Below are 25276 nucleotides of genomic sequence, written 5' to 3'. Positions count from 1 at the left end.
CATAGTAATTCTCAGGATAGAAACTTTAAATTTGATTTATAAAAAAAAAAATGATTAAATTTTAAATTGTACTGAAAATTCAAAAGAATTTCAAATTTTTCTTCAATCAAAAAATTAATATTCAAGAATATGTCCACCTGAATTTCTCTTCCTATTTCTTTCTTGATTATTTTATCAAATAGTGAATTTTCAATAACGAAATTCGTTGAAATTTTGATGAAACCGTCACTTGTTAAAAATTTCCAGTGAAGTTTTGTCTCCGTGTGGGTAATTTACGGACAATCACGCACAATTAGTTTTGGACATACGATTGATTGAAACAAAATATTTCGGTTGAGATTGAGGGCGACAGCCCGTGAAACTTAGGTTCTCGTGTTCGCCTCTGTGGACCGAATGGCGAATGATGCGTGTGCGACTGGAGGGTTGACCGAAAAGATGCGAGCGAATGATGGAGTGGGCGCAATCTGTATCGTTTTTCAAAGTGATCCGTTCGTTCCTCCTTCCACCTCTCGTGCTCTTCACTTGGATTATTTTCCACTGTTGATTTCAACGTCTTTTCGTACACTTCGGGGGGCTTTTTTATTTTTCCTATTTTGGTTTTATTTTCTACTGAAAAACGGGGAATGGAGGATGCTGGAGCATATAAGATTTCACACGTGAAGGAAGCGGCGGAGGGGGGGGGGGCGAGAGGATCAGAGCGGCCTGGGCCTTAAGCCGTCGCAAATTACCCGGTAAGCCTTTTAGTCGGCGTGTCCGTTTTACGGATACTCATTTTGCTTAGTCTTGTGGTTGAAGGGGTTAGATTGTGTATGTGCTGCTTCCGTTCATTCGGGGAGAGATATTTGTATTAATATTAGATTTAATTTGAGTTGTGAGCTGCATTGTTGGAAATAAATTGTAATTTCTTTGACAGAACTTGAAATTTTACTGATATTTCAAATTTTTGAACAAAAAAATGACAATTCCTCAAATTACGTTGAATTTTGAATTAATTAAAGATTGAAGAATATATTCACGTGATTGTGAATCATAGAATTCATAAAATCATAGAATTTTATGAATTCTATGATTTTTTTTTTTGAATAATTGGACTGACATTTACTGTTTTCATTAAATTCTGAATTCTTAATCATGAAATTTCTTGAAATTTCAGTCCATATTCTAGTGTAAAATGAAACAAGTTTAGTAAAAATTTTCTAAAAATACAAATATAAAAAAATATAATAATAATTACCCTTTCATTTCAACATTCAAAGATCTTTCAGCTAAAGATAGCCCCAAAACGTCATAATTTTCCCAAAAACCATTTTTCCCATAAATATCTCAAGCAATCTCTCTTCTAATATCAAACGAAATTTCCTTTCTTGATAAAAATAATTACAACTTCAATAAAAAAAATCAATGAATTTAATACAACTCCATGCGATGAAGAAAATGAAATATTCATAATCGGAACTCATATGATTCGATTTAACTGCAATATAATTTGATGGCTATAGCCCGGGATATATCAAAGAACAGAGGGGTGGAGGGATTTGAATCTTCACGAGCAACGCCAATGAAAATCCCTTCGGGGTATGAAATGTTACCCCTATCGTGTCCAACGATATCCCTCGGTACCCTCTCTTTGGATACAACGTTGATCGGTCACTGGTGCATGAAACAGTTAAGCATCGACAATGTAAGCCAATCAAGGTAGTGAACTGAAGGGCGAAGGGGGGGGGGGTGTATCAGAGGAGGCAACTGGGTACGTGGTAATCGCTTGGAATTGCGTTAAATTTAAATTTTTATCTCCGTTCCCCTCTACTTCAGGGCACACTCTGTGTTTATCTCTCTTATGCCTGCCGGGGATATCCTGTCTTTTGCCTCTTCATGCCGGGATACTGATTGGTTTCACGACACTGGAGATGCAAATCATCTGCTGGAGAAACTCAATTTTTGATTTTAGGTCTGGAGATATAAATTTTTTTTTTAATGAATTGTCAGTGGGAAAGGAGACGAGTGAAATTTTAATGGAATTCCAAATTTTTGACCGGCAGAGAGACGATTATTTTCCAATTGTCAATCAATTTTGAATGCAAGAATATTTTTATGTAAATTTTTCTGATTTATTTAGCTTTTAGGGAATAGTGGAACTGAAATCTACAATTTTCTCTGACATTTTCGTCAAATCGGGAATTTTTATTATGAAATTCCTGGAAATTCAATTTTTTTTATAGGTCAAGAGATACAAACTTTCTTTAATGATGAATTGTCAGTGGGAAAAAGGAAATGAGTGGTTTTGGGAGAAAAGGCGAATAGATCCTGTTGGAAAAAATTTTAAATTTTAAATGTCGTTAAAAATGTAATGGAATTCCAAATTTGTGAGCAACAAGAAGACTAGAATTTCCAGTACAAAGATGACTTATTAATAATTGTCGATGATCAGGTAGAATTTTCAATCAATTTTGAAGGCAAAAATATTTTACCTAATTTTTTCCAATTTCTATTCATTTCCGCGGAATAATTAACAAAAAATTTGGAGTTTTCACTAATTTCTTTCATTAAAACGCGACTTTCCAGTGAGAATTCTTAAGAATGTTAAAAATTTCTGGTCTGTAAACCGTTTTTGTAGCTTTCGACATTTCCTATACACAAAAAAATTTCTCGACATAGTTTATTTATTAATAAAAAATGTTATTCTACAAACTAAAATTTTGTTTGTGATCTCTGAGAACAATTCATTTATGTAAAAAAATTTGAATTTCAAACAAGAATTACACCTCCAGCGAGACGACAGTTTTTGCTTGTAACTCGCTGTTGATATCCCACGTAAATGCCTCCACTCACCGAGATTTACAACGTTTGATTAAGCAATTAAGCCTCAACGATTCGAAGGCATCGTATTTTTTTTTGTTCCAAGTATCTCGGGGAATCAGTTCACTCGTTACGCAGACATGCGTGTGCCATCAGGTTTGATACACCTAGGGTTGTCACTATTTTTTGCGCTTCAGCGATGACATTGACAGCCAGCTGGATTATTGGAGTGAAAATATTATTAAATGATCCTGTCTAATCGCGAAATTGATCGATCGGCGGGATTCGAAATGATTTATCATCAGCACGTGTTGCCGAGTCTGTTTATTTTGTTCTTGGGATTAATCCACTTGTTTTCGCGATGCTGGGGTAATGTTGTGGAGGTGGAATACGACAATGGACGACTCGAGTGGGGACGAGGGTGAAAATTAAACGATTCCGGTGGTGCCCCGGTGGGATATCCCCACGGTGAAAAACGAATCAATTTTTAGACTCTGGGCGAGTTCCTCGGGGTCGACGATCTTCGTGTAAACCAATTTCAGGCAATTTCGAGGCAAGAATAGCCACTCCATACGATGAATTGACCTCTGTACCCGTGGAAAACGAGGAACTTTTCAATTCAATACGACGGAGAGAGCGCTTGGACCTGGAGACGTACTTGAAGCAGCGACGAAGTTCAAGATGAAATAGAAATTGAGGAAAAAATCCGAGTTTTTTTTGCTTCGTTCCAGAGACAAAATTTCCTGCTTCAGTTTTCACTGGGGAATTTTCAAAAACCAAAGTATATTTTTCAGGAAGACTTAATAATTTTACAGTTTTGGGATACACAATTTTCTTGTATTCCGGAGAATGATTACTAAAGTAATTTTTAAATTAGGGCGTGACTGATATTTTCTGCAGAATATTTTTCAAATTTTGAAATTGGAGGATCAGGTGAAGTTGTGTCCCGGTGAAGACTCATTGTGAGGGTCATGAATGTGATACCGATTTTAAAAAACTTCAGGTTCAAAACTTCTTCTGTAAAAAATTTCAAAAGCTTCAACTTCAAAAAAAAGATTTTTTGTTCTTCTTTTTAGAGAAAAAAAATTCCTGTTCAAGTTTTCAAATGGAAAATTGTTGTAATTTTGTGATACACATTTTTGTCCTGTATTTCAGCGAAATATTACAAGAAATGTCGAAAGTAGGACATGAATTTCATTTTATTGAAGAATTTATTAAATTTTGAAATTGAAAGAACACATGAGTTTTCGCCTGGTGAAGCCGCACCAGAAATGTGTTAAGAATTGAAGAAAAAATGACACGTGAGGTCTTAATATCTCATATTCAGTGTCAACTAGCCCTCTATACGTTGTTAATTATAAAATTTCTCATCTATTAAAAAATTCAGGCAAAAATCTCCGGAACAAACCCCTCGTAGTGACATTCAGAGGTGAAAACTCTCGTTTCCACTGGGAATTCGGAGATTTTTATCTGTATATTTTCTGGGATCTCAGTCCGCCCGTGGAAAATTAGTCCCTGGTCCCTCGGGGCAATGAGCAAATCCCACCCCATCTTCATTCGCAGTCGGAACGATGAGAGACTCGGTGAGTTGATATTGCGAGTAGAATGGGGGACGCCCTTTTCAATGTTTCGGTTTCTTGAAGTGTCAAATTCGATAAGCGGAAACCTTTCTATCCACCGGGTATTTTTCCTCTCTAATAAGAAAATTCATCATAAAAATTTTCATCCCAACTCTTCACAAAAGAATTTTTCCAAACATCCAGATATTATCTTCAATTGAGTCTACAAAAAAAACGACTGGTCGTGCCTCATAAACTAAAAATAAAAATGACGGAGGTACAATTTTGCGTGAAATAAAATCACTCCAGTCTTGTTAATTTCGAAACAATTAAAAAATATGTCGGGAGTATTTTTTTCCCTGTCATTATCCCAATCCATTAATCATCCAATTGTCCCACCTAAAATCATTATTGCCTCTATTATACCACCGCGAATGATGAAACCGAGTGTAAAATTATCCCCACCGACAGGTACACCACGGCATTATGAACACAACTGTGAGCGTGATAGCATGCGCGAGTTGATGCTAATACACCTGGCAAATATCGATTCACGTTGCAGGTGATTCTCGACACTGTTGGCTAAATGACTGCCGTATACCTCGTTGTGTAACAAGTAGCATTAACTTGTACCGAGGGTGGGAAGTGACGAAAGAGATGAGAGAAAGCAAAGGCGTAATGAAGGAGCGAAGTAAGTGTGCGGCTGGGATTTATCGCACACGGAGAGAATAGTTGAATAAAAAGTATTGGAAAATCGTGGCAAATTTTACTGTGCGAGAGGTAATCGTGCAGTGAAATTAATAAAACGGGACGAGCATTTTGAAAAAATGAAAAAATGAATCCGTTGAGTAGTTTGTCGGATATTTAACAAAATATATTTACATAAACGGTTGCAGAGGCATCTGAAATTCAAGAAGAGATTTCTCTTAATTTTTATGATTTGTCATTAATTTTTCTGGAATAATTAAACTGAAATTTACAGTTCCCACAGATTTTTTTCATAGAATTATAAATTTTTAATGACAAAATTCGTTGAAATTTCAATGGTAATGTCATTTGTTAGAAAGTTCTAAACAAATGTTTTACAGGAAAAGCCAATGAAATTTCAAGTTTCTCAGAAAATTCCAGTAAAGTCCCATTTTTTAGCGGCAGGATGACGGGAATTTCACAATTTACGTGAATTTTCAGATGAAAATGAATATTCACTCCTGAATTTCCTTGAATTTTCAGAGAATTCCTTTAAAATTCTTAGAAATCCAGGATTTTTTGAATGAATTCCAAGAAAATTCTGAGGAATCTGAAATCCAAGAAGAGATTTCCTGAATTTTCCCGAAATAATTAAAATGAAATTATGAAATTCTGAAAATTCTAGTAAAGTTCCATTTTTTAGCGGCAGGAAGACGTAAATTCCACAATTTACATGAATTTTCAGGTGAAAATTTATATTCCGTGCAGAATTCCCTTCAATTTTCAGAGAATTCCTTTAAAATTCTTGAAATTCCAGAAATTTTTGAAAGAATTCCCTGAAATCTGAATTCAAAGGAATCTAAAATTCAAGAAGACATTTCTCCCAATTGACCTGATTGTCCATCAACTTTTCCCGAATAATGAAACTGTCATTTACGGTTCCCCCAGATTTTTCCTGAAATTACAAATTTTTAATGACAAAATTGCTTAAAATTTCAGTGGAAAATTTTCAACAGCATAATTTTTCATCAACATTTCTCTGCCCACATTCATATCGCCTTCCATGGAAAGCCCCTCCCCTCCCCCCTCTCTCTCCCGAGTAATAATTACCCTAGACTCATTACCGCATGCGCAATAGATAAGCAACTGACCGAAACTCAATTTCCATTTTCAATCAAAAAATAAAACAACTCCGTAGGCAAAAATGAGAATGAAAGAAAACTCCGTTTTTGTTGCTCATTTTTCTTTCACGTGTGCAATTATTTATGTTGCAATATTTTTTTATGTTTCAGTACGTCTCACTGTATGGAGAAATAAAAACAATGCAGTGATGGCTCAAAAGCGATGTTATCTCGATGCATTTACGCTAGAGGTGAAAAAAAACGACTACAAAATGGAAAAAGGAAGTAAAGGAGAGGGCGGAGAGGATATAGCCTCATCGCGTTACGTTGTCTCGATGTGTGTCGGTAAGTAATTACCCCGGCTATCTTTTATCGGTCTCCCCGATTAATTTCACGTGTTTTAACGTTGTATACAATGAGGCGATCGCATGGCGGAGAGAAAACGTCTGTTTCACTTTGTTCGATAGGAGGTTTTTTGTGAACAAAATGGTTCGGGTTATCTTTTTCTTGGTCGCGGGTTTTTTTTTGGGGAGGACAGATCGAGAGGATTGTGAGGGTTTTGGAAAGTTTTTCTTCGGTGGACATTTCTCCCAAATTTTCCTGCGAATATTAGTTTTTAGTGACATTTTGTAATTATTTCAGAATTTAAGGTGCAGGACTGAATTGGATTTTGAATTTTTAAGCGTCAGGGAATACTTTTAAATGATGAAAAAATCAGGAGAACTAATTTTTCAGAGAGATTTTCATTATTACGATACTTTTTTTAAGCTTTAAAGTGAGAATTGATTCATCTGTCGAAGTGGGTGGGGTTATCGGTTTCTTGGAGATGGGTTTTTTTAAGGGAGGACAGATTGTGAGAATATGCGAGGGTTTTGGAAAGTTTTTTTTAGTGGAAATTTCTTTAAAAGTTTCCAGTGAATATTACTTTTCATTTACATTTTGCAATTATTTCATTCTTCAAATTTTTAAGGAATGAATCGAATTTTTAATTTTTAAGCGTCGAGGAACATTTTGAAATTATGGCAAAATAGGGAACACTAATTTTTGAGAGGGATTGGTGAAATAAAAGAAGGTGAATCTTCAGTCATCAGCAACTTGAAAACAGACTAAAATGCCCATTTTTTTTTCATTTTGAAAATATTTTTTTAAGCTTCTAAGTGAGACTTGTTTTATCCGACAAAGTGGTTGGGGTTATCTTTTTCTGTGTAGATATGCGAGAATTTTAGAAAGTTTCTCGTCGTTGGAAACTTCTTCAAAATTTTCCAGTGAATAGTAATTTTCATTTACATTTTGCAGTTATTTCATTATTCAAGGTTTTTAGGACTGAATTGGATTTAGAATTTTCAAGTATCAGGGAACATTTTCAAATCATGAAAAAATTAGGAGAACTATTTTTTTTAAAGCGATTGGTGAAATAAAAGAAGTGGAATCTTTAATCATCAATAATTTGTGAACGGCAAAGCGGAATTTCCCATTTTTTTGCGTCTTCAAGATCAAATGAGACTCGATTTATGCAAACATTTGGTCATGAAATATTGACGATTAAACACAATTTTATCACTTTTCCCTAATTGAACAATTGAAAATTGCAAATTCTAAAGTTTCGCACTTCTCTCATAAATAATTGACGAACAATAATTTTTCCGCCCTAAAAAACATGCTTTAAAAATCGTCAAATATTAATTCATTCTAATTTTTTGCAAAAATTATTAAAACAATTGGTCGATTGAAAATCTTAAAACCCCAGTGAATAAAAAATTGAAAGCCGCCAAATAGTCATTAATAATAAAAGAGACATTTGAATATCCGTAAAAACAGACAAAAACCCCGATGTTAGCATTTCCCTGACGAAGGTGACGAGCCCTCTCCGCGATGACTAAGACGTTCCGCGGATCCCGGCATATGGAGACTTTAATAAGCACGTCTCTCACACAGAGCCCAAGGGTGAGAGCAAGTGAAAATAAATACACCGAGGAATTAAAAAAAAAGAAGTATAATTCGTCGCGATGCAACGAGTGGAAATGATCCGCTGGAGGCGGGGAGTTCAAGTAAAAGGACAATGTGAGCTCGTTAGATGAACCCCAACAGAACATTGGCTACTTTTCCGAGAGACGTGAAGGCTCGTTAGCACGTATCAAATCATCCCCGGGACTTCCGTTTCACGCGTCAAATAATATTTTTCAATTTTGCATTTAATCGTTTTTTTTAGAAAGTTTTCGTCGTTCATTTTTACCTTCACCCAGGGCATTCTGTCTCTCTTTTTTTTATATTTTCGACAAATCACCCTCGAGGTGTACAACTCTAATCGCAAATTGGATTATAATTCACGAGCTATAAGTCACGCTCGTCACCTCGAGTGCAAAATGACTCGATGCGAAATTCTCTCTCCTTCGCATTGGGGGCATGTGACACACAATTTCTCCCTCTTGAGGTTTTATCTTCTGAGTCCCATTCTGGCCCCTACCCCCCTCTCTCTTTCCGTCTTCCGCCAATTATTTAGTAATTGAATGCGAAGAAGCTGAGAGTCATCGTTTAAATTATCATTCCGGTGCCCTGTGACGCCGGTCGGGGGCTTTATTGTTTATCCGTTGGGACGACGGGGAGACAAGTTAACGGTAAATCTGTATGGTGTGTCAACTCAGTAAAAATATCCTTTCTCGTTTGTCAATGCACTGGAGGAGGATTTAGTTGGGAATGACTGAGAGCTCAATTTTGGAGTTATGAGAATTTCAGTAATTGTGGTATTTTATGGCAGAAAAATAATGCTTTATTTTGAGATTTTGAAGGGGTTAAATCAAGGTTTTCAAGTCTTCATTTGAGAATTCCAAAGCCTCGAGTGACTCGAGACTTTTAAGTGACTGAAGTTAAGAATTTCGGAACTCTACTTGAAATTTTTCTTCAAGTTGAATTCTAAAAGTCTTAATTTGAGACATTTAAAAATCATAATTTGAGATGAAAATAAAACTTTTTTTTAGGTACACTTTCATTATATTGTTCGACAAAAAATTGATACTTCATTGAAAAATTCAACGCGATGAAATCACCTAAAACATTTTCACCGATTTTAAGATTTCAAAGGGTTTGAAATACGTTTTTCAAGAGTATTTAATTTGAGAATTGCAGTTTCAAGTTGTGACTTTTGAGTACCTGAAGTTAAGAATTTTCCAACTCCTCTTGAAATTTTTTTCTCAAGTTAAATTTTGAAAGTCTCAATTTGGAATATTTGAAAATAACAATGTGCGATCATAAGTCTCAAAATAAAGCTTTTTTCTTATAAACTTTCATTATACTGTTAGAAAAAAATTGAAATTTCATTGAAAAATTCAACGCGATGGAGTCACCAAAAAATAATCCCCTATTTTAAGATTTGAAAGTGCTTGAAATAAGATTTTCACGAGTCTTAATTTAACAATTTTCATTGCCTGAGTCAAACCTCCACTTGAAATGTTTCTTCAAATTAAATTCTGCAAGTCTGAGTTTAAACAATTTCAAAATCACAATTTGAGATAATAAATCTCAAAATAAAACTTTTTTTGGTGCAAATTTTCATTTTACTCTCGGAAAAATAATTGAAACTTCATTGAAGAATTCACTACGATAAATGTTCTCAACCAAAGTGAGTACTCAAACTCTGACGTTATAATCGCATACACGATCGTGAGTCAATGATCCCGCGGGGTTGGATCGTTGAGGCCCCTTTTGGTCGGCTCAACCCCACATTGTGCCGCGTCATCGTTGGAAAAACATGGCCGTCCCCCTGGGTCGAAACATTTGTATTAAAACAAAAGAGAGGTTAGGTGGGTTTGCGGCTCGGATTCGTGCGCCTTCCAACTCAATTTACATAAGTATGCTCGATTTCTGTGGATTCATCCAGGATGTGAGAAGGTAGCCAGGGGTGGAGTGTGCGCCATAGGCGGCTTTTTCGGAAACAACGATTCATTTTTGAAACACGAACCAAATACACCTAGGACAGCTAGGACAAGGTGGAAATATGGATCGTGGGGGTAATTAACTTGTCAAAAAATTCGGGGAGTCATGTTCCGAGTTATTTGTTAGGTTCCTAGCCATCATTCTCGCTCTCCATTTTGACGAAATTATTTTTATTGTTCAAATATATTTTATACTCCAATGGGTGTTTCAATTCGAGGATGATTATTTCTTATCGGCCCGGGTTGCACCAAGCGCTCTCAAGTGTAATATAAGGGTCAGACACTAAGTGTGAGAACATAAGGGTCAAAAGTGGAGGTCAAAAAATGAGGGTCGAAATATTAGAGTCAAAAATTGAGGGCCTGAATGTAAAGGTGAAGGAATGAGGGTCAGAATATAAAAGTAAAAAAAGTGGGTGTCAGGCAATGAGGGTCATATAAGGGCTAAAAACGGTGATCAAGCATAATATACGACTTGATGATATTTAGACCCTCATTGCCTGACACCCACTTTTTTTACTTTTATATTCTGACCCTCATTTTTTAACCTACACTTTTTAACCCTTATATTCTGACACTTACTGCCTGACCCTTATATTACACTTAAGAGGGCTTGCTACAACCCCGCCTAACACAAAAGAATCGTCTTCGAATTGAAATACCCACCCCCCAATTGAGTATAAAATATACTTCAATCAAGTATGTTTTATACTTAATTCAGGTATATTCCCCCCCCCCCCAATCCAATTCACTTTCACTTTCCGAAAAATTAATACTAAACAGTCCACGAAATTTTTCCGCCTGCAATGATTCAACTGCGAATAGAAAACGTAAATTGAACCAATGAGGAATGCCTCATCGAAATCCTTTTAAACCGATCCTCTTACATGCGAGTTAGATTTTAACGTGATGTTTGCGTTTCTCTCCACCCACTCGCGCGCTCACAAACGCCTAGCGATCGGCAAGGCGTACGGATTAGTCCAAATGGTAATCCCATAGGCAAAGCGTCGCGTGCACGACTTGTTTTTACAGTCTCTGAATAAAAAGGGGGTAGAGCGGGGGGTTCCTACGTCACTTGTCGCGCAATGTTTGCACACTCGTTTGGGCTCCTCGCCTTTACATTTTTTTTTTGGCTTATGTACATTCGAAAACACGGCATTATCTATACTGTATTTTCATGCTTGTGTATCAAAAATTGTCTGAACGATTCGAATGAAAAGCTCGTGTGAAGAATAATGAAGTGTTATTTCTCCGCTACCCAGGGCAGAATGGACTGTGAACATGAAAAATTTCGTCAGTCGTAATGAACGATCTCTTCACAAAGCGCCCCGCCATGTTCACCTGTCATTTGTTCCCAAGATTCCGCTGGTGATTTGTCTGGTAAGCTCGGCGCGCCTTTCGCCTCCTCTTCCTCATAACTACCGTCAAAACAGCATTGTCCCGAGTTAACGACGATCATTTCTTATCTCCAACCTCTCATCCCCATGTCCACGAGAGTGGTATGAGGGAGAATACTTCCGTGTTATCACTTCTGAATTACACGATGCACAAAGTGATGATGAGGGACTATTTTTCTTGTTTGAGGGAGGGAATTTCTATGGACTGTGATAACAGAGAGATAAAAATGTTGTTGGGAGTAATATCCGTAATTTTTGGGAATCGATCACTTATCTTCAGGGTTTTTTGCAGTAATTAGATTATTAGGGAATGAAAATTGAAGTTTTCTGAGCAGTTGACTCGTAATTTTCAAGGGAGAATGACATTTAGACGGGGAAAGTCATGAAATTAATTAATTCAAAATTTAAGAATGTATTATCCTAAATTTTTCTGATTTCTATGAATTATTATGGAATAATTAAATTGAAAATCACAGTTTCCAATGACTTTTCCATGAAATTTCGGATTTTTAATGGTAAAATTCGCAGAAGTGTACGAGAAATTTTAGAATGTAGAATCACAAGAAGTAATCACTTAATTTCATGTAATTTCCACTCAGAAATTTCAGAATGCCGCAAATCCTGAAAAACTAACTTTTATTCTCTGCAAAAGTTCATGAAAAAAATAACAGATTTCGTGAACATTTTCAACAAATAAATCTTCTTTCAATGCAATAAACAATTATTCGGCATTAGTTCTGAATTAAAATAGAAAATCAGCCACTGGGTGAAGCCATCTCTCCTCAATTCACCGTAATTTTACATCCTCCACAATCAGTGAAGCATGTGTCAACTAAAAAGTAATAACAAGGGTAAAAAAAACTCGGAGCAATAAAGAATTCGGTGCAGGTCCATACGAAGTAATAGTGGAAGGACTGTGCACGAGAGTGATTTACTGCGGTTTAAGAGCCCTCCGTCGGCAACTCCACACACGGTTACCCAAGACCCTATGTTCCCTATAGTAACGGTCATTCGTGTCAGCGTTGAAATCACCTGTGAAAAGTGATACGACTACACTGATACACCGAAGGAAATGCTGTAATGATAGTGGTTATTTTCCTCCTCGAGATTATGACCCCCTTTTTTGAACAATTAATTCACTGACGACGTTGAATGATGATTGAAACGTCACAGCATACGAGATATTAGAAATTCATTGCGAGTTGTTGTTGGGGGCTCTAATGTGCCTCACCGAACAACTCGTCAAATCAAATTTTTGCTATAATGCCCTCACGAGTCTTCCCACACTGTGATTATCAAAACCGTGGCTAATTGACACGCGAGAGGAGGACAACATACTCTGGGTTTACATGTTTTCGCCTCGGTTCATAGTACGGTAATCTAGGGTAAGAACACGTCAAATTATACTTTGTAATGATCCAAAACCTGACGTCGTAGATTAACGTTTGGTTTGAGGGAAGGGGAGATAAATATTGACGAAGGCTGATCGGTTTCAGAATATGAATAACTCAGTTAGGTGAACACAAATTGTGAATTATAGAAGCATAAAATATTTAGAGAAGCGCAACAATTTGTTAAAATGTCATCGAAAGTCATATTATTCTTTCAGAAAAAGTTTACGTTGTTCCATTCCTAGAAATGTCTTTATAACTTCACGAATGAAATGGAAATTCTAAGTAAGCTTGCTTCAAGATTGTTTCTTTGAGAGGTTCGATTGATATTCAATCCATTTGAATTGTCAATTCTATTTCAATTCCCGGACAAAATTGGTTAGCAATCGCCGTTTTGCCGAAGTTGATGAAGTTGCTTTTACGCATTGTAACTTTCGAAATAATCGAGGTAGAAGGCTGATTTTTGGTAGGATTATAGCTCTCATGACATTGAAGTTTGGTCTTTTGTATGAATACCATGGGATGATACGTTCCTAAAATGTTAAACTTCTTAAAAACTGTTTAGTCCGAAAAACTTCTCTACTTTTTAGGTTTCAGCTAAAATTGGTTTTTGCATGATAACTGACAGAAGAATTACGATAGAAAGTTGAGACTTCATAGGATCATAGCTCTCATGACATTTAAGTCCGGTCTTGTGTAGAAAAGTAAGGACAATGACAAACTTTCAAGATCCTAACCTTCACTTTGAAAGCAATTCAATCAAAAATATCAAAAACCACCCGCTTCGCCCTTTCTTTCACCTCAATGTCCTAAGACAAGTGTACCATGAGAAAAAATCCAAAATACACAGAAAACTGACACCCTTGTTCTGTTCTGTCCTCACTAGATCCCCTCGGGAAATCGCCCAAACACTCTCCAACGAGTGGTTCCTCCTCGACCTCAGCTTCCCCTTAAAAAAACTACCCATTTTTAATGTAAACATTTTGAGTAACAAAATGCGACCATTTGATACATAACCTCAAGCCCCTCCCCCCCTTGACATTTTCTCCCCAACTCACCCTCGATTTCATAGCGAGTTAACGTTCACTCCACACATACTTGAAATCTATTTTCATCGATTCGACAGATGTAACATTTACTTTAAGCATGAGCAGAGGAGTGCTTTAGTTGAGCGCGTGGCGGAATCGATCGTCAGATGTCTACCCTCTTCAATCTGCAGTCAATTGTTTCCAGCTAAACTGTTTGCCTTTCCAGTCGGCACCCTTTTTCGTACATTTCCGAAGGCGTATGTGTCTCTTGTTAAGAAATTCACGAGTGAGTTCAATGATTCTCCGCCCAGTAAAGGTCTCTTCCAATATTTAAAACAAAAGAAGATGATCTAATGAAATTGAGACGTCAATACTCTTTTCAATTTTAAAACGATTAATCACCTTGGAACGTGGGAGCATTGAAAATGAAGAGATAGATTTTGTGTTGGTTAACGGCTCAATCGTAAAACAATCATGATGAAGCCAGATCGTGTGGATGGAGACCTAGACCCCGAGTATCCGCCAAATCATGCTGGAGTCGTTTGTTAACCGGACGTGTGAGTAACAATCATCAGAAAAATAAGCCCTCGGGGGCCAACAATACCGGGAAAAAAAATAACCTCATCGGACCCGTTAAAATCCTCACGAATTTCTACACAACAATGACCCTGTATCCATTACAACCGACCACAGAAAAAACGAAGATCTACAATAAAAAAAACTACATTGGAGATGTCAGAATGGGACGCGCATATCTCCAGATCAACTTCATTCATCGAATGGAATTTCTGATGCCGTTGACGGTCTTTGAAAGGAGCTCTTGGGTGTTGGTTCATCTCGTTTTTTCCCCCCCCTACCAGTCTTTGCTCCTCTGCTAACCGTCCCGTGGTCAGATTGTCAGCCGCTTAATTAACCATGAAACAAGCGGAGGGGTAGCCGGACACTATGAACGAAGAATACCGCATGGGACATTCGATACACCCTCACCATTTACCTAAGGGGCCTACACCGTCTTCCTCCTCAACACGAGCCTCCATACGATCCCCTCTTGCACCCCTTTGCTAAGAGGGCCTTGATCAACGCCGAAGGTACCTGGAAATCTTCTCTTGAATTTTTCGTTTTTTTCATCTCTTTTACGGGACGTAACGTGATATGCGATACGCACCCAATGGAACTCTATATCACAGGTGGCAGTGCTTTGAGCCTGGCATGTGATCATCCTAGAAATTGCTTTTTTTTTTGTTTACCACGGGTTCTTGGAAATCATATGGCGATTGGGGAAATTGAAAATAAATGGAAAATTGGATGGAATTGAGTTTGTTTTAAAAAATCGTGAAGGCAAAGGGAAAAGAAAATTACGGAGAAAAGTCTAGATAGACATGAGAAATTTCGATGAGTTCACCAATTTTTTAAATAGCGCACACAAAAATTCGAAGGTTGTAGCTAGAAACTTTTTGAAATGCCTTTTTTATTATAACTTACGGAATAATGGAGACAGAAATTTGAAATTTGGTAGGGTTGTAGTTCTTATGACATTACAATTTGGTCTTTCATAAAAAAGCAATCGACCATCAACTCCCTGAGATCTTGAACTTTACGTCAAAAGCGATTTATCTAAATCTATGAAATCCACCGGAATCTGCAACAGCTTCGACTTTCCGAATCATTACCCCCAAATCAACTAGTCCTGTCCAACTAATACTAAAACGTCAACTAAAACCCAACGAAAAGAACGAAAATTGAGAAGCTATCGCCCCCTTGTTATTGCACCGTTCAGATAATCAGCGGCTGGAAGTGCATGGTTATCCAATGGATAATCGGTAGTGTCGGATGAACCTCGACGGGTATCGATTAACCTATCGGAGGGATAACGAGTATCGAGTGATCTGGCATTGTCTCCTCACTCCGACACTCTATCACATGACACTTTACAATTAAACTGTCGCTTTTTTTTTCCATTCAATGTGTAACGAGCACCAATTTTTTATAATCCACGATTCGTGTTTCAAAACTATGGGCGGAGGAGTGTGAAAAAAATAGTGTTTATGAAAAATAAAATCCTAGGGGAAAATTGACACTGATCACGAGAGAGGGCGTCATACAACTGTTACAAATTAATGGCGAGAGATGTATTATGGGTTTTTAATATTTATTTTTACGGATAGTGAAGGCAATCACGAGATGGGCCAATCGATGGCGGAATTAGTGGACTTGTGGTCCAATATACTGGCTAATGTTTTCTGGGATTCCCACTCTTGATGGGGGAACCCCCACGGCGATAGCGTGAAAACAGTCACGCGTTTAACCCCCCTCTCAACCCTCGGATAGTTCTGCCCTTGTACCCGTCGGGCTCACATCTCTCCGTTCTTCTCTATGAGAGAATTATTATTGTGTGGATTTTTGGTCCTACGGTGAACAAAAAAAGTATTTCGGGAACAAGTGACAGCTGGGGACGCTGCAATTGCCTGGCAATTACACATTTCGTATTGTTTTCTTTTATTTCGGGAGTGTGCAAGACGTTGTTCTTATTTCTTATTGGTCCGTCATGAATGAGTTATTTTTGACGTGGAAAATTCAGAGTTTTTATACACTGTTAGAAATGTCTTGAAATTTCAGTCACAATGTCATTCGAATTTTCAATGTTGTGTTTGAATTCAATTTTAAATGAAAACGTTCACTAAATTTCTCAGTCATCTTGACAATTCACGACAATAAGGCTTTTCATGTTAAAGAATCATTGATTTTTTAATGAAAGCTTGAATTTTCAGACTTATCGTGAAAATTGAACACCATGTACAATTCCATTTACTATTGATTGAAAATTCAAAAAAGTTATTGTGTGAATTTTCCAAATTTTCAAGGTTTTCAAAAAATTAACTGATTCGTCAATGAAGAATTCTACAGAAATTTCATGTAACTTAGTAGTCGTTAAAAATATCATGGCTGCACTCGAAATTTCAAGAGTAATTTTCTAAGTGTACTGAAAAGAAAAAAGATTTAAGTTGAAATCAATTTGATGTTGTTACGTCACACCTGACTCTCGTAACCCTCTTTTTCTAAACAAATTTGAATGAAAGTGAACTTTTTACTTTTTTTATGAAGAAAATTATTTAGAATTGATTGAAAGAAATATGTGAATTAAATTTAAGAGTTTCGAAAAAGAAATTTAAGCTTGAGGTTCTTGATCCCCCAGAATGTTGACCGCAATTCATCAAAAACTCGTGGTGTCAGAGAGGAGTTGTAAGAGAGCAGGTGTCATAGCACCTTGGCACTAATGATCCCGGCCCACGGTGAAATTAATCATCACCTTTGTCTCACGTTGACCATCTCGAGACTGATATTTTCGGCATTAGGGGGCTCTGGTACTCGCATTCTGTCTCCATTGTTCGCGGATTGATTTTTCCCCCCACCAAAATTGAAACAAAAAGAGGAAGCTAGGTGATAAATATGAGCGAATGAAGTAAAAATGAAAAAAAAAAAGACATTGTATCCAGCGGGCATCTGTCGTCAAGTGAATCCTCATCTTTTCTCACACAACACACGCGTGTCAAACATTAAAACCCCGCAGGGTCGTAAAAGATAAAACGAATCACAACGTGACATTTGCGATCTGCTTGTTGCTCGTTTGAGGTCATCAAGATAACGGACGGTGACGAACAGGCGGTGAACAGCGAATGGAAGTTACATCAAAGATGAAAATCAAAATAAACAAATGGAGGAAAACAGATTTAGAAACAAGAAAAATCAAATTTTCCATTTTAAGCGAAAAGGGGGTTGAAGAATTGTCGATATCTCGTGAACAAATGATGCGATTTTGACGAGTCAGTTCTCATTTCAAAGCTTAAAAAAATACTCCGAAATGAAAAAAAAATGGGGAAATTCGACTCTGCCGTTCTCGAGTTACGTACAACAGAAGAAAGTTGATTTTAAGTTGAAATATATTCTTCACACGAAATTAACTGTTTTCAATCGTCTATATCTCGTGACCAGATGATGCGATTTTGATGAGTGAACTCTAATTTTAAATCTTATAAAAAATAGTCCGAAATGAAAGAAAACCAGGAAATTGGACTCTGCAGATCTCGAGTTATGGACCACAGAAGAAAGTTGATTTTGAGTTGAAATCTCTTCCTCGCCACAAAAAAGGAAATATCAAAAGTTACATTACAGACAATATCAAGAAGTTCGCGAATAAACTGAGATGCCTCACAAAAGCATGTAGCAAAGAGGCAGAAGGGGTTTTGCGAAGGGGTGAAAGAGACAGTGGGAGTGAGTCAAATGCGATCCGGCATGTACACACACACACACACACACACACGCCTGCAACCTCAACCCCTGACACAGGAGAAATGCGGAGATTGCTCCGGGGCTTTCGGGGTTGAGCATATTGAATAACTCGCTCGCTGGACCGCGAAAATATACCGCACCAGAGCTCGAGCTATCTCTATGCGGCAATACGTATATCGCGACGGTATATTCGTTATGTACGGCTGGAGTTATACATGCCAGTGACTCTCCCACCGTTGGAGAGCGTATCGACATTACGGTGAAAAGGACCTGCACTGGGTGCATAGACTGGTCCTTTGCATGTATCCCATCCGCTTCGTTTTTCCCATATTCATACGTTTTCCAACCCCTCTTTGCGGAGGTTTTTTCATTCTTCTTCATTGTATCTGCATGGATTTTACGGGGGTGTGGGGCCCGGAGTCTCACTAGATTACTTTTTATTTTTATACTCGGGGAAATGGGAGCTGCAATTGTGAAATTTTTTTTTATGTAAACAAATGTCATAATTCTTCTCGTTAGTGGGTATCTTTCGGCTTTTAGGGATTATACACAACTCTGGCGGAAATTTTTTGAAAATTAAGCAATAGTTGCACTTGAATACTCGATTTTGTGAATTCTAATTCAATTTAAGATCAAATCAGAGTAATTGGGTTTTCCATGCTAGGTTATCGCTAATAGTGCAATGACGTCTGGGATTTTCAAATTGTTTGATAATTTTTGTTATCGTGGGGACCTGGAAATTGCAATTCCATTGAATACTCCAAAATTCAACTGATTTTTTTAATAAGGAATGAAAATTTCGTGTGAATGTGTGATTGTTAAAAATTTCAAGATTTTTTAATTGGAATTTCGGAGTCATTTTCAAAATGTGAAATGTTGCTTGAGGTAAACAAAGACTTCATTACAGTGTTGAAAATTTCCGGCGGAAATTTACGGGTGGCTTCCTGGGAATTTTTGTCAAGTAATATTTTGAGGAATTTTGACATTAGAAATTCAGAATTCAGTGATTAAATCACTGGAAACTACGATTTGTTTCTCAATATGCATATTTTGATTGAACGTTCAAGTAAATTGAAGAATTCTCGTCTTTTTGCTGTTCAAAATTTGGAATTCCATTGAATTTTCTGGGATTTTTACTCGCTACATTGAATTTGATGGAGCTCTCTTCAAAATTACTATAAACAACCTCAATAAAAATTTTATGCAGACATTATAAAATGTTATTAACGAAGAAAAAATGTCAAGAATTTTTTGTAGAAAATTTCAAGAGCTATAAGAAAAATCTTGTGCCATGTCAAAAATTGTTTAGCCTCACTTTCTGGAGACTATTATCAAGTAACAGTTCCACTGAAATTTCAAGGGATTTCATAGTTGAAAATTCACAATTCTCTAAAAAAAATAGTAATTGTTCATTTCAGTTCAATTATTCCATAAAAATTAAGGGAAATTCGAAAACTTCAGGTGAACAATTCTAAAATTCCCAATTAATCGAGAGATATGTGTAATTTTTTTACTAATATTTTAATTGAGAATGCAAATGAGTTTGGGAGTTCACGATTTCTCGTTGCTGAAAATTCAAAATTCAAAATCATGAAATTTCAGATTTTTTCGTAGCAGAGAATGTAACGAATCATTCATTTCATCCACTTAAAATATTTCCACACAAGTAAATACAATCAGTTCAAAGACAGTTAGATTTTATTTAATTCCTCTCGATAAATCGCGAAAAAAAAATATTATTTTCAAATTAGAAAGTAATATTTTCGTAATTCGTCCAAATAGATTAGTATATTGTTTTTGAGGTGCTGAAAAACAACTCTTAAACCTCGCTGAACTAAAAATGGTGTGAAAATTATGGTGGGGAAAACCCCTTGAGTATCCATTGGACTTTTTGGTTTGGGCCATTCCCCCAGTCTCGTCATAAATCAAGTGACAAAGCCACTTGGGGAAGTACCCACACGACGAGAGTCCCTTTTCTCTCTCACTTGTCATTGTTATTTGAAACAAGCCGAGAGAATAATGACCGTACCGATCGAAAGTGAGGACTGGGGACAACAAATCGGTGGGGGTGGCAGACTTCGACAATGAGACCACCAGTCGATACCTGACGGTCTCTATAGTACGGGGGTGAGGGTACGAGGACAGGTCATTACTTGTCGTATTCGCCCTGTGTGAATTTTCACTGTACCCGGTGTTCAATTATGATGACGAATTTTCCTCGGTTTAATGACTGGGAAGGGCCCCGATTGTTTCACGTCCGGGGAAATCGCTTCTCGGAATCTATTACAGGTGAATGAGTAGAAGTTTTCCCCAATTAAATGAAATTGTCAATTAATTTGATAAGTATTAAATCATTTTATTTCTTCTTTTTTAATGAAGGAATGGGAATGTTTTTGAATTTATTAATTTATTGAATTGAATTATTATTTAATTTAATGTTTAATTCTTTCAGGAATTTCATTTTTTTTTCATTTCTTCATTTTTGAATGAATGAGAATATTTTAGCATTTAATAAGTCATTGAATTAAAATTATTATTTAATGTCGCTTAATGTTTCATTTTTTATTGAAATATGGAAATATTTTTATTTGAAATAATCAAAAAAAATATTTTTCAAAATTCAGTTGTGATGACGAATTTTCCTTGGGTTAATGACTACGAAGGGCCCCAATTTCTTCACGTCCGGAGAAATCGGCTCTCGGAATTTATTACAGGTGAATGAATAGAAGTTTTTCCCAGTTGAATAAAATCATCAATTTATTTGATGAATATTAAAAACTTTATTTGTTTATTCTTGAATGAAGAAATGAAAATATTTTTAAATTATTTAATTGGCTATGAGCCGGATATAGCTCAGTTGGGAGAGCACCCGATGCATAATCTGAAGGTCCTGGGTTCAAATCCCGGTCTGGACTTTACTATTTAATTTAGCTCAATGCATCATTTTCTAATGAAATATGGAATTTTTCCATCTGAAATTTAAAAAAATCCCAAATTTAATGGCCATTGAAATGCGATTCAATGGCCATTAAATTTTGAATTCCTCCCTCATTATATACCCCATAAAATGAAGACAGGTAATAATGTTTTGTAATTGCCTTGTGTGAATTTTCTCGGTACCTGGTGTTCAGTTATGATGACGAATTTTCCTCGGGTTAATGACTGGGAAGCGCCCCAATTGTTTCACGTCCGGGGAAATCGGTTCCCGGAATCTAGTACAGGTGAATGAATAGAAATAGAAATTTTCCCCAGTTGAATAAAATCCTCAGTTAATTTCATAAACATTAAATCATTTTATTTCTTTTTTTAAATAAAGAAATGGAAGTATTTTTGAATTTATTAATTCATTGAATTAATATGAATTAATATGAATTCAAGTGATCGTCAATTAATTTGAATAAATATTAATTATTTTATATCATTATTTTGAAATGAAGAAATGAAAATAAATATTATAAATAAATATTTGTTCAATTTGGTTTAATGTTAAATTTTTTAATGGAATATGGCAATTTTTTATTTGAAATAATCAACAAAAACATTTTCCCAAATAAATGGCTTTTTTCCCTCCCCTCAATAGAGATTTGACTATCAGAAACGCGAATATACCCGGTAAAATGTGATTTGAAAGACGTAATTCGAAAATCGAGGCTCCACCGTTCCCCGACGGCAGCGACCCTCCGTCGGACGTTGAAATGAAATTACTCGACCCTTGTCGGGGGATATATGGAGTTTGTCCAAAAAGGGGGTAGAGGAGAATAACGTGTATACAGCCAACGGGACCATACACCGTACTTCTCCACAAAGCCCTCGTTTGCTGAGGACAACACAGAGAATATCAAGCGGCATTCGGTGCCCCGAAGGGACCTAAACCACTAAACGTTTTGTGATTAACTTCCATTAAACGTTTCTTAATGTGAACAATTCATTCTTCAATTTCCAAAAAAAACAACACGTTTTCTCAATCCGTAAAAAAAAATCATCGAGGTGACTCCACTTACATTCTATTTTATATTTAATAAATTGAAGAGTATTGACTCATTTCTCTTATCGCCATTAAACGTTTTTTAATGTTAGGAATCAATTCTTCTAGTAAAAAAAATCAGATTGTGTCCTCAATTCCAAATAATCATCGAATTCGATTGATTCTCACCCAATTTTCGGTTGAATCGATTGAAGAATTATCCCATTAGTTCATGAGTTTAATTTCTTTGATTTAATTTAACAAGTCGTGCGGTTTTTAATGTCAGTGATTAATTCTTGGATTTAGTTGCTCTTAACGAGGCTCCTTAAGAGCAACTAAATTCGGTAATAATTAAGCCCCGTTAACAGGAACTGAATCATTTTATTATTGTAAAAATCGAATCGTATTTTCCATGATTTTTTTAATCACTTTCAATGTGTCGATATGTAATATATTCATGGTGTAATGCTTATGACAAGATAGTGATAAATAAGAATTTATTCGAGTTTTGTGAAGCGCAAACCTTCTGAGATTTAAGGATGTCCAAGTACTTTGGGTTTTGGTTCTCCAGTGAAATTATTTTCTACTTTTGTAGTCGAACATCAGAGCTTTCATTTGATCTTCATTTGATGTCAAATTTCCGGACATTTTACAATGATTTTTGTTTCGTACCGAAATGTGTAATTTTATCATTTGCAAGTGTCAAATGTCTCATGTGTCGTTTCTCAATCCTGAATTTACCAAAATATTCAAATTTCTACAACCTTGACAATTAAATATTTTCCATGGGCCATTTCCCCGATTTACAAGAATTTAGACAGCTGCAGTTCTCACTTGAGAGAATGATTAAAAATAAATCCGTTGATCGTCATAAACATTCTACAGAAAAATAAAATCAATCCCAAAAAATAAAAGTCGTAAGTTTTTCGAGTGAATTTAAATTCGATTTAAGATCAAATCGTTTATGGAATTTCTCATTCAGCTTGAAAATTCAGGAAAATTATTACTTGAATTTTCAAAACATTTAATAATTTTCATTGTCATGGGGACCTGAAAATTGCAATTCCATTGAATACTCCAGAATTCAACTGATTTTTCAATAAAGAAATATATAAACTTCTTGTGAGTGGGTGATTGTTAAAAATTTCAAGATGTTTCACTTGAAATTTCAGGAGTAATTTTCTAACAACGTAGAAAACATTTAAAAAATCTGCAAAAAAAACAGAAAGTTTACTTTTGGAGGAAGATTGATGACAATGGAAAAATTCCCATTTTTAAAAATTACGAGCAGTTTCTACAAGTAATTTATAAACTATCAAGTTTCCACCGTAAAAATAATTTCACCGAAACCGTAAAAAATTAATTCATACCTAAAAAACAAGGTTCCTGAAAGTTTCAACAATGCCACTCATTTATTTATAAACAATTAATACTAAAAAAGTAATAATTCTGTGCAAAACGTAATTTGAATGACATGTAATGTTTTTCAAATTTTTCTCGCGCAATTTAATTGACAAACTTGACGATTGAAAATGCTTGAATCTACAGTGCGGTCTGTACCAAACTGTAAAATCTACTTGGACATCCTTAATCCATTGAAAACAACTTACTTCTCTCGTGTAAATATTAGAAAATCTGCATATTAGGAAATGTCTCTCAGTTCCGCGGGTAAAAAAACTGAATACAAAAATTCCCCGATCAGTTAACATGTGCAATTGCCTCGAGTCCAAATAATTTCCCTCACCTCTCCCCGAAAAAAAAACTGCACCTACCTGTTCTTAGCGGCAGCAGCCCGATCCCTCTGCCTCCTGTTCTTGAACCAATTCCCCACCTGCGTCGGCGTGAGTCCCGTAGCCGCAGCCAATTCCCTCTTCTTCCCCGGATTGGGATAAGGATCCTGCAGATACCACTCTCTCAAAAGCGATCTCGTTCTCTCCTTGAAACAATGTGTCTTCTGTTCACCATCCCAAATAGTCCTCGGCAGTGGAAATTTCTTTCTAACCCTGTATTTATCAACAGGACCGAGAGGCCTGCCCCTCAGTTTCTCCGCCTCCGAGTAATGCGCCTCAAGCCACATTGCCTGCAATTTACCATGCGAATCTTTGGTGAACTTGTGCCTCTCCAATATCGCATAGAGTTCCCTGTAATGTCCCGAGTGAAATGCAACAATAGCCCTTGCCCTCAGGACCGCCTCACTCTGATTCAACTCCTGTATATTAGGATGTGCCACTGGTAAACTCCACAAAAATCTCGCTAACCTCTCGATATCACCGCTCTCCTCCAGTGTCTCGCAGACTGTCGCCACTTGGCTAACGCTGAACGACAGCGTTGGCAATGCGAATATTGGCGCTGGTATTATTGGTCCACTGCTGCTAACTGCCGATGCAGCACCTGCTGGCGCCACTGCCGACATTATCAATGTCAAAAAAAAAAACAACAACCTAAACAATTAAATTCCCAATCACTGTCACTTCACAATGGCATCGAAGTCCCCGAGTTTACCGAAACTCCTCGATTTGTACTTTCCTCTCATCTTGACATCATCTCAGTCATCACAATAAACAGTGTCAGAATTACAATCGCCCACTTGTTCATCAGCACTTTACGTATTTTTCACCAACTGACATTTTTACTCGTTTAATCCAACACTGGGAGAGGTCTAGCCGAGGTTTCCGGGGATTTTTTTTTTGACAATTGTCTCTGCGTACTCCTATCAAAATAATCGAGGGGCGACGGTGGACTGGCTGTTGCCTCGATCGTATCGGATAGCAAACTGGTTTCGCTTACAACCCGGCATCTCTGTCCCAGCCCTACCCAGCATGATACGTTTGTACGCCCGTTGCACCAGGAGTCTCTCTCCATCGGTGCTACCTACTCCAACTTTCCCAAGCATCCATCCCCCTCGATATTCATCCCCACCTCGGCGCTATTTCCTTTTTCGTTGGAGTCCTTCGTTATCCCCACTATGGTCAACACACGTATCAACCTTCCACTGGTGGCCAATGACTAGGCCACGCCCATACACCAAGAGCCGATTGGCCGGATCCAATCGTCGTTGCTATGGTTACAATTCTTCGAGTTACGGGGGATCGCTACTGTGTGAGTTTAATTATCCCCACT

The 25276-nt window shown here is 36.7% G+C and overlaps 1 protein-coding gene across 1 annotated transcript in view; it reads right to left on the bottom strand.

Annotated features, from left to right (window-relative positions):
* Positions 1-24569, bottom strand: part of LOC107037996 (homeobox protein SIX3) — a 41027-nt gene extending 16458 nt beyond the window's left edge. Inside the window, exon 1 of the mRNA XM_015256853.1 lies at positions 23929-24569. Within this exon, the coding sequence (XP_015112339.1) occupies positions 23929-24569 (641 nt within the window). The remainder of the gene's footprint in view (positions 1-23928) is intronic.
* Positions 24570-25276: the final 707 nt, after the last annotated feature.

This window comes from Diachasma alloeum, unplaced genomic scaffold (genome assembly GCF_001412515.2).
Source record: "Diachasma alloeum isolate Michigan unplaced genomic scaffold, Dall2.0 Dall_scaffold_00276, whole genome shotgun sequence".
NCBI lineage: Eukaryota > Metazoa > Arthropoda > Insecta > Hymenoptera > Braconidae > Diachasma > Diachasma alloeum.
This window is presented reverse-complemented; position numbering and strand designations above follow the sequence as displayed.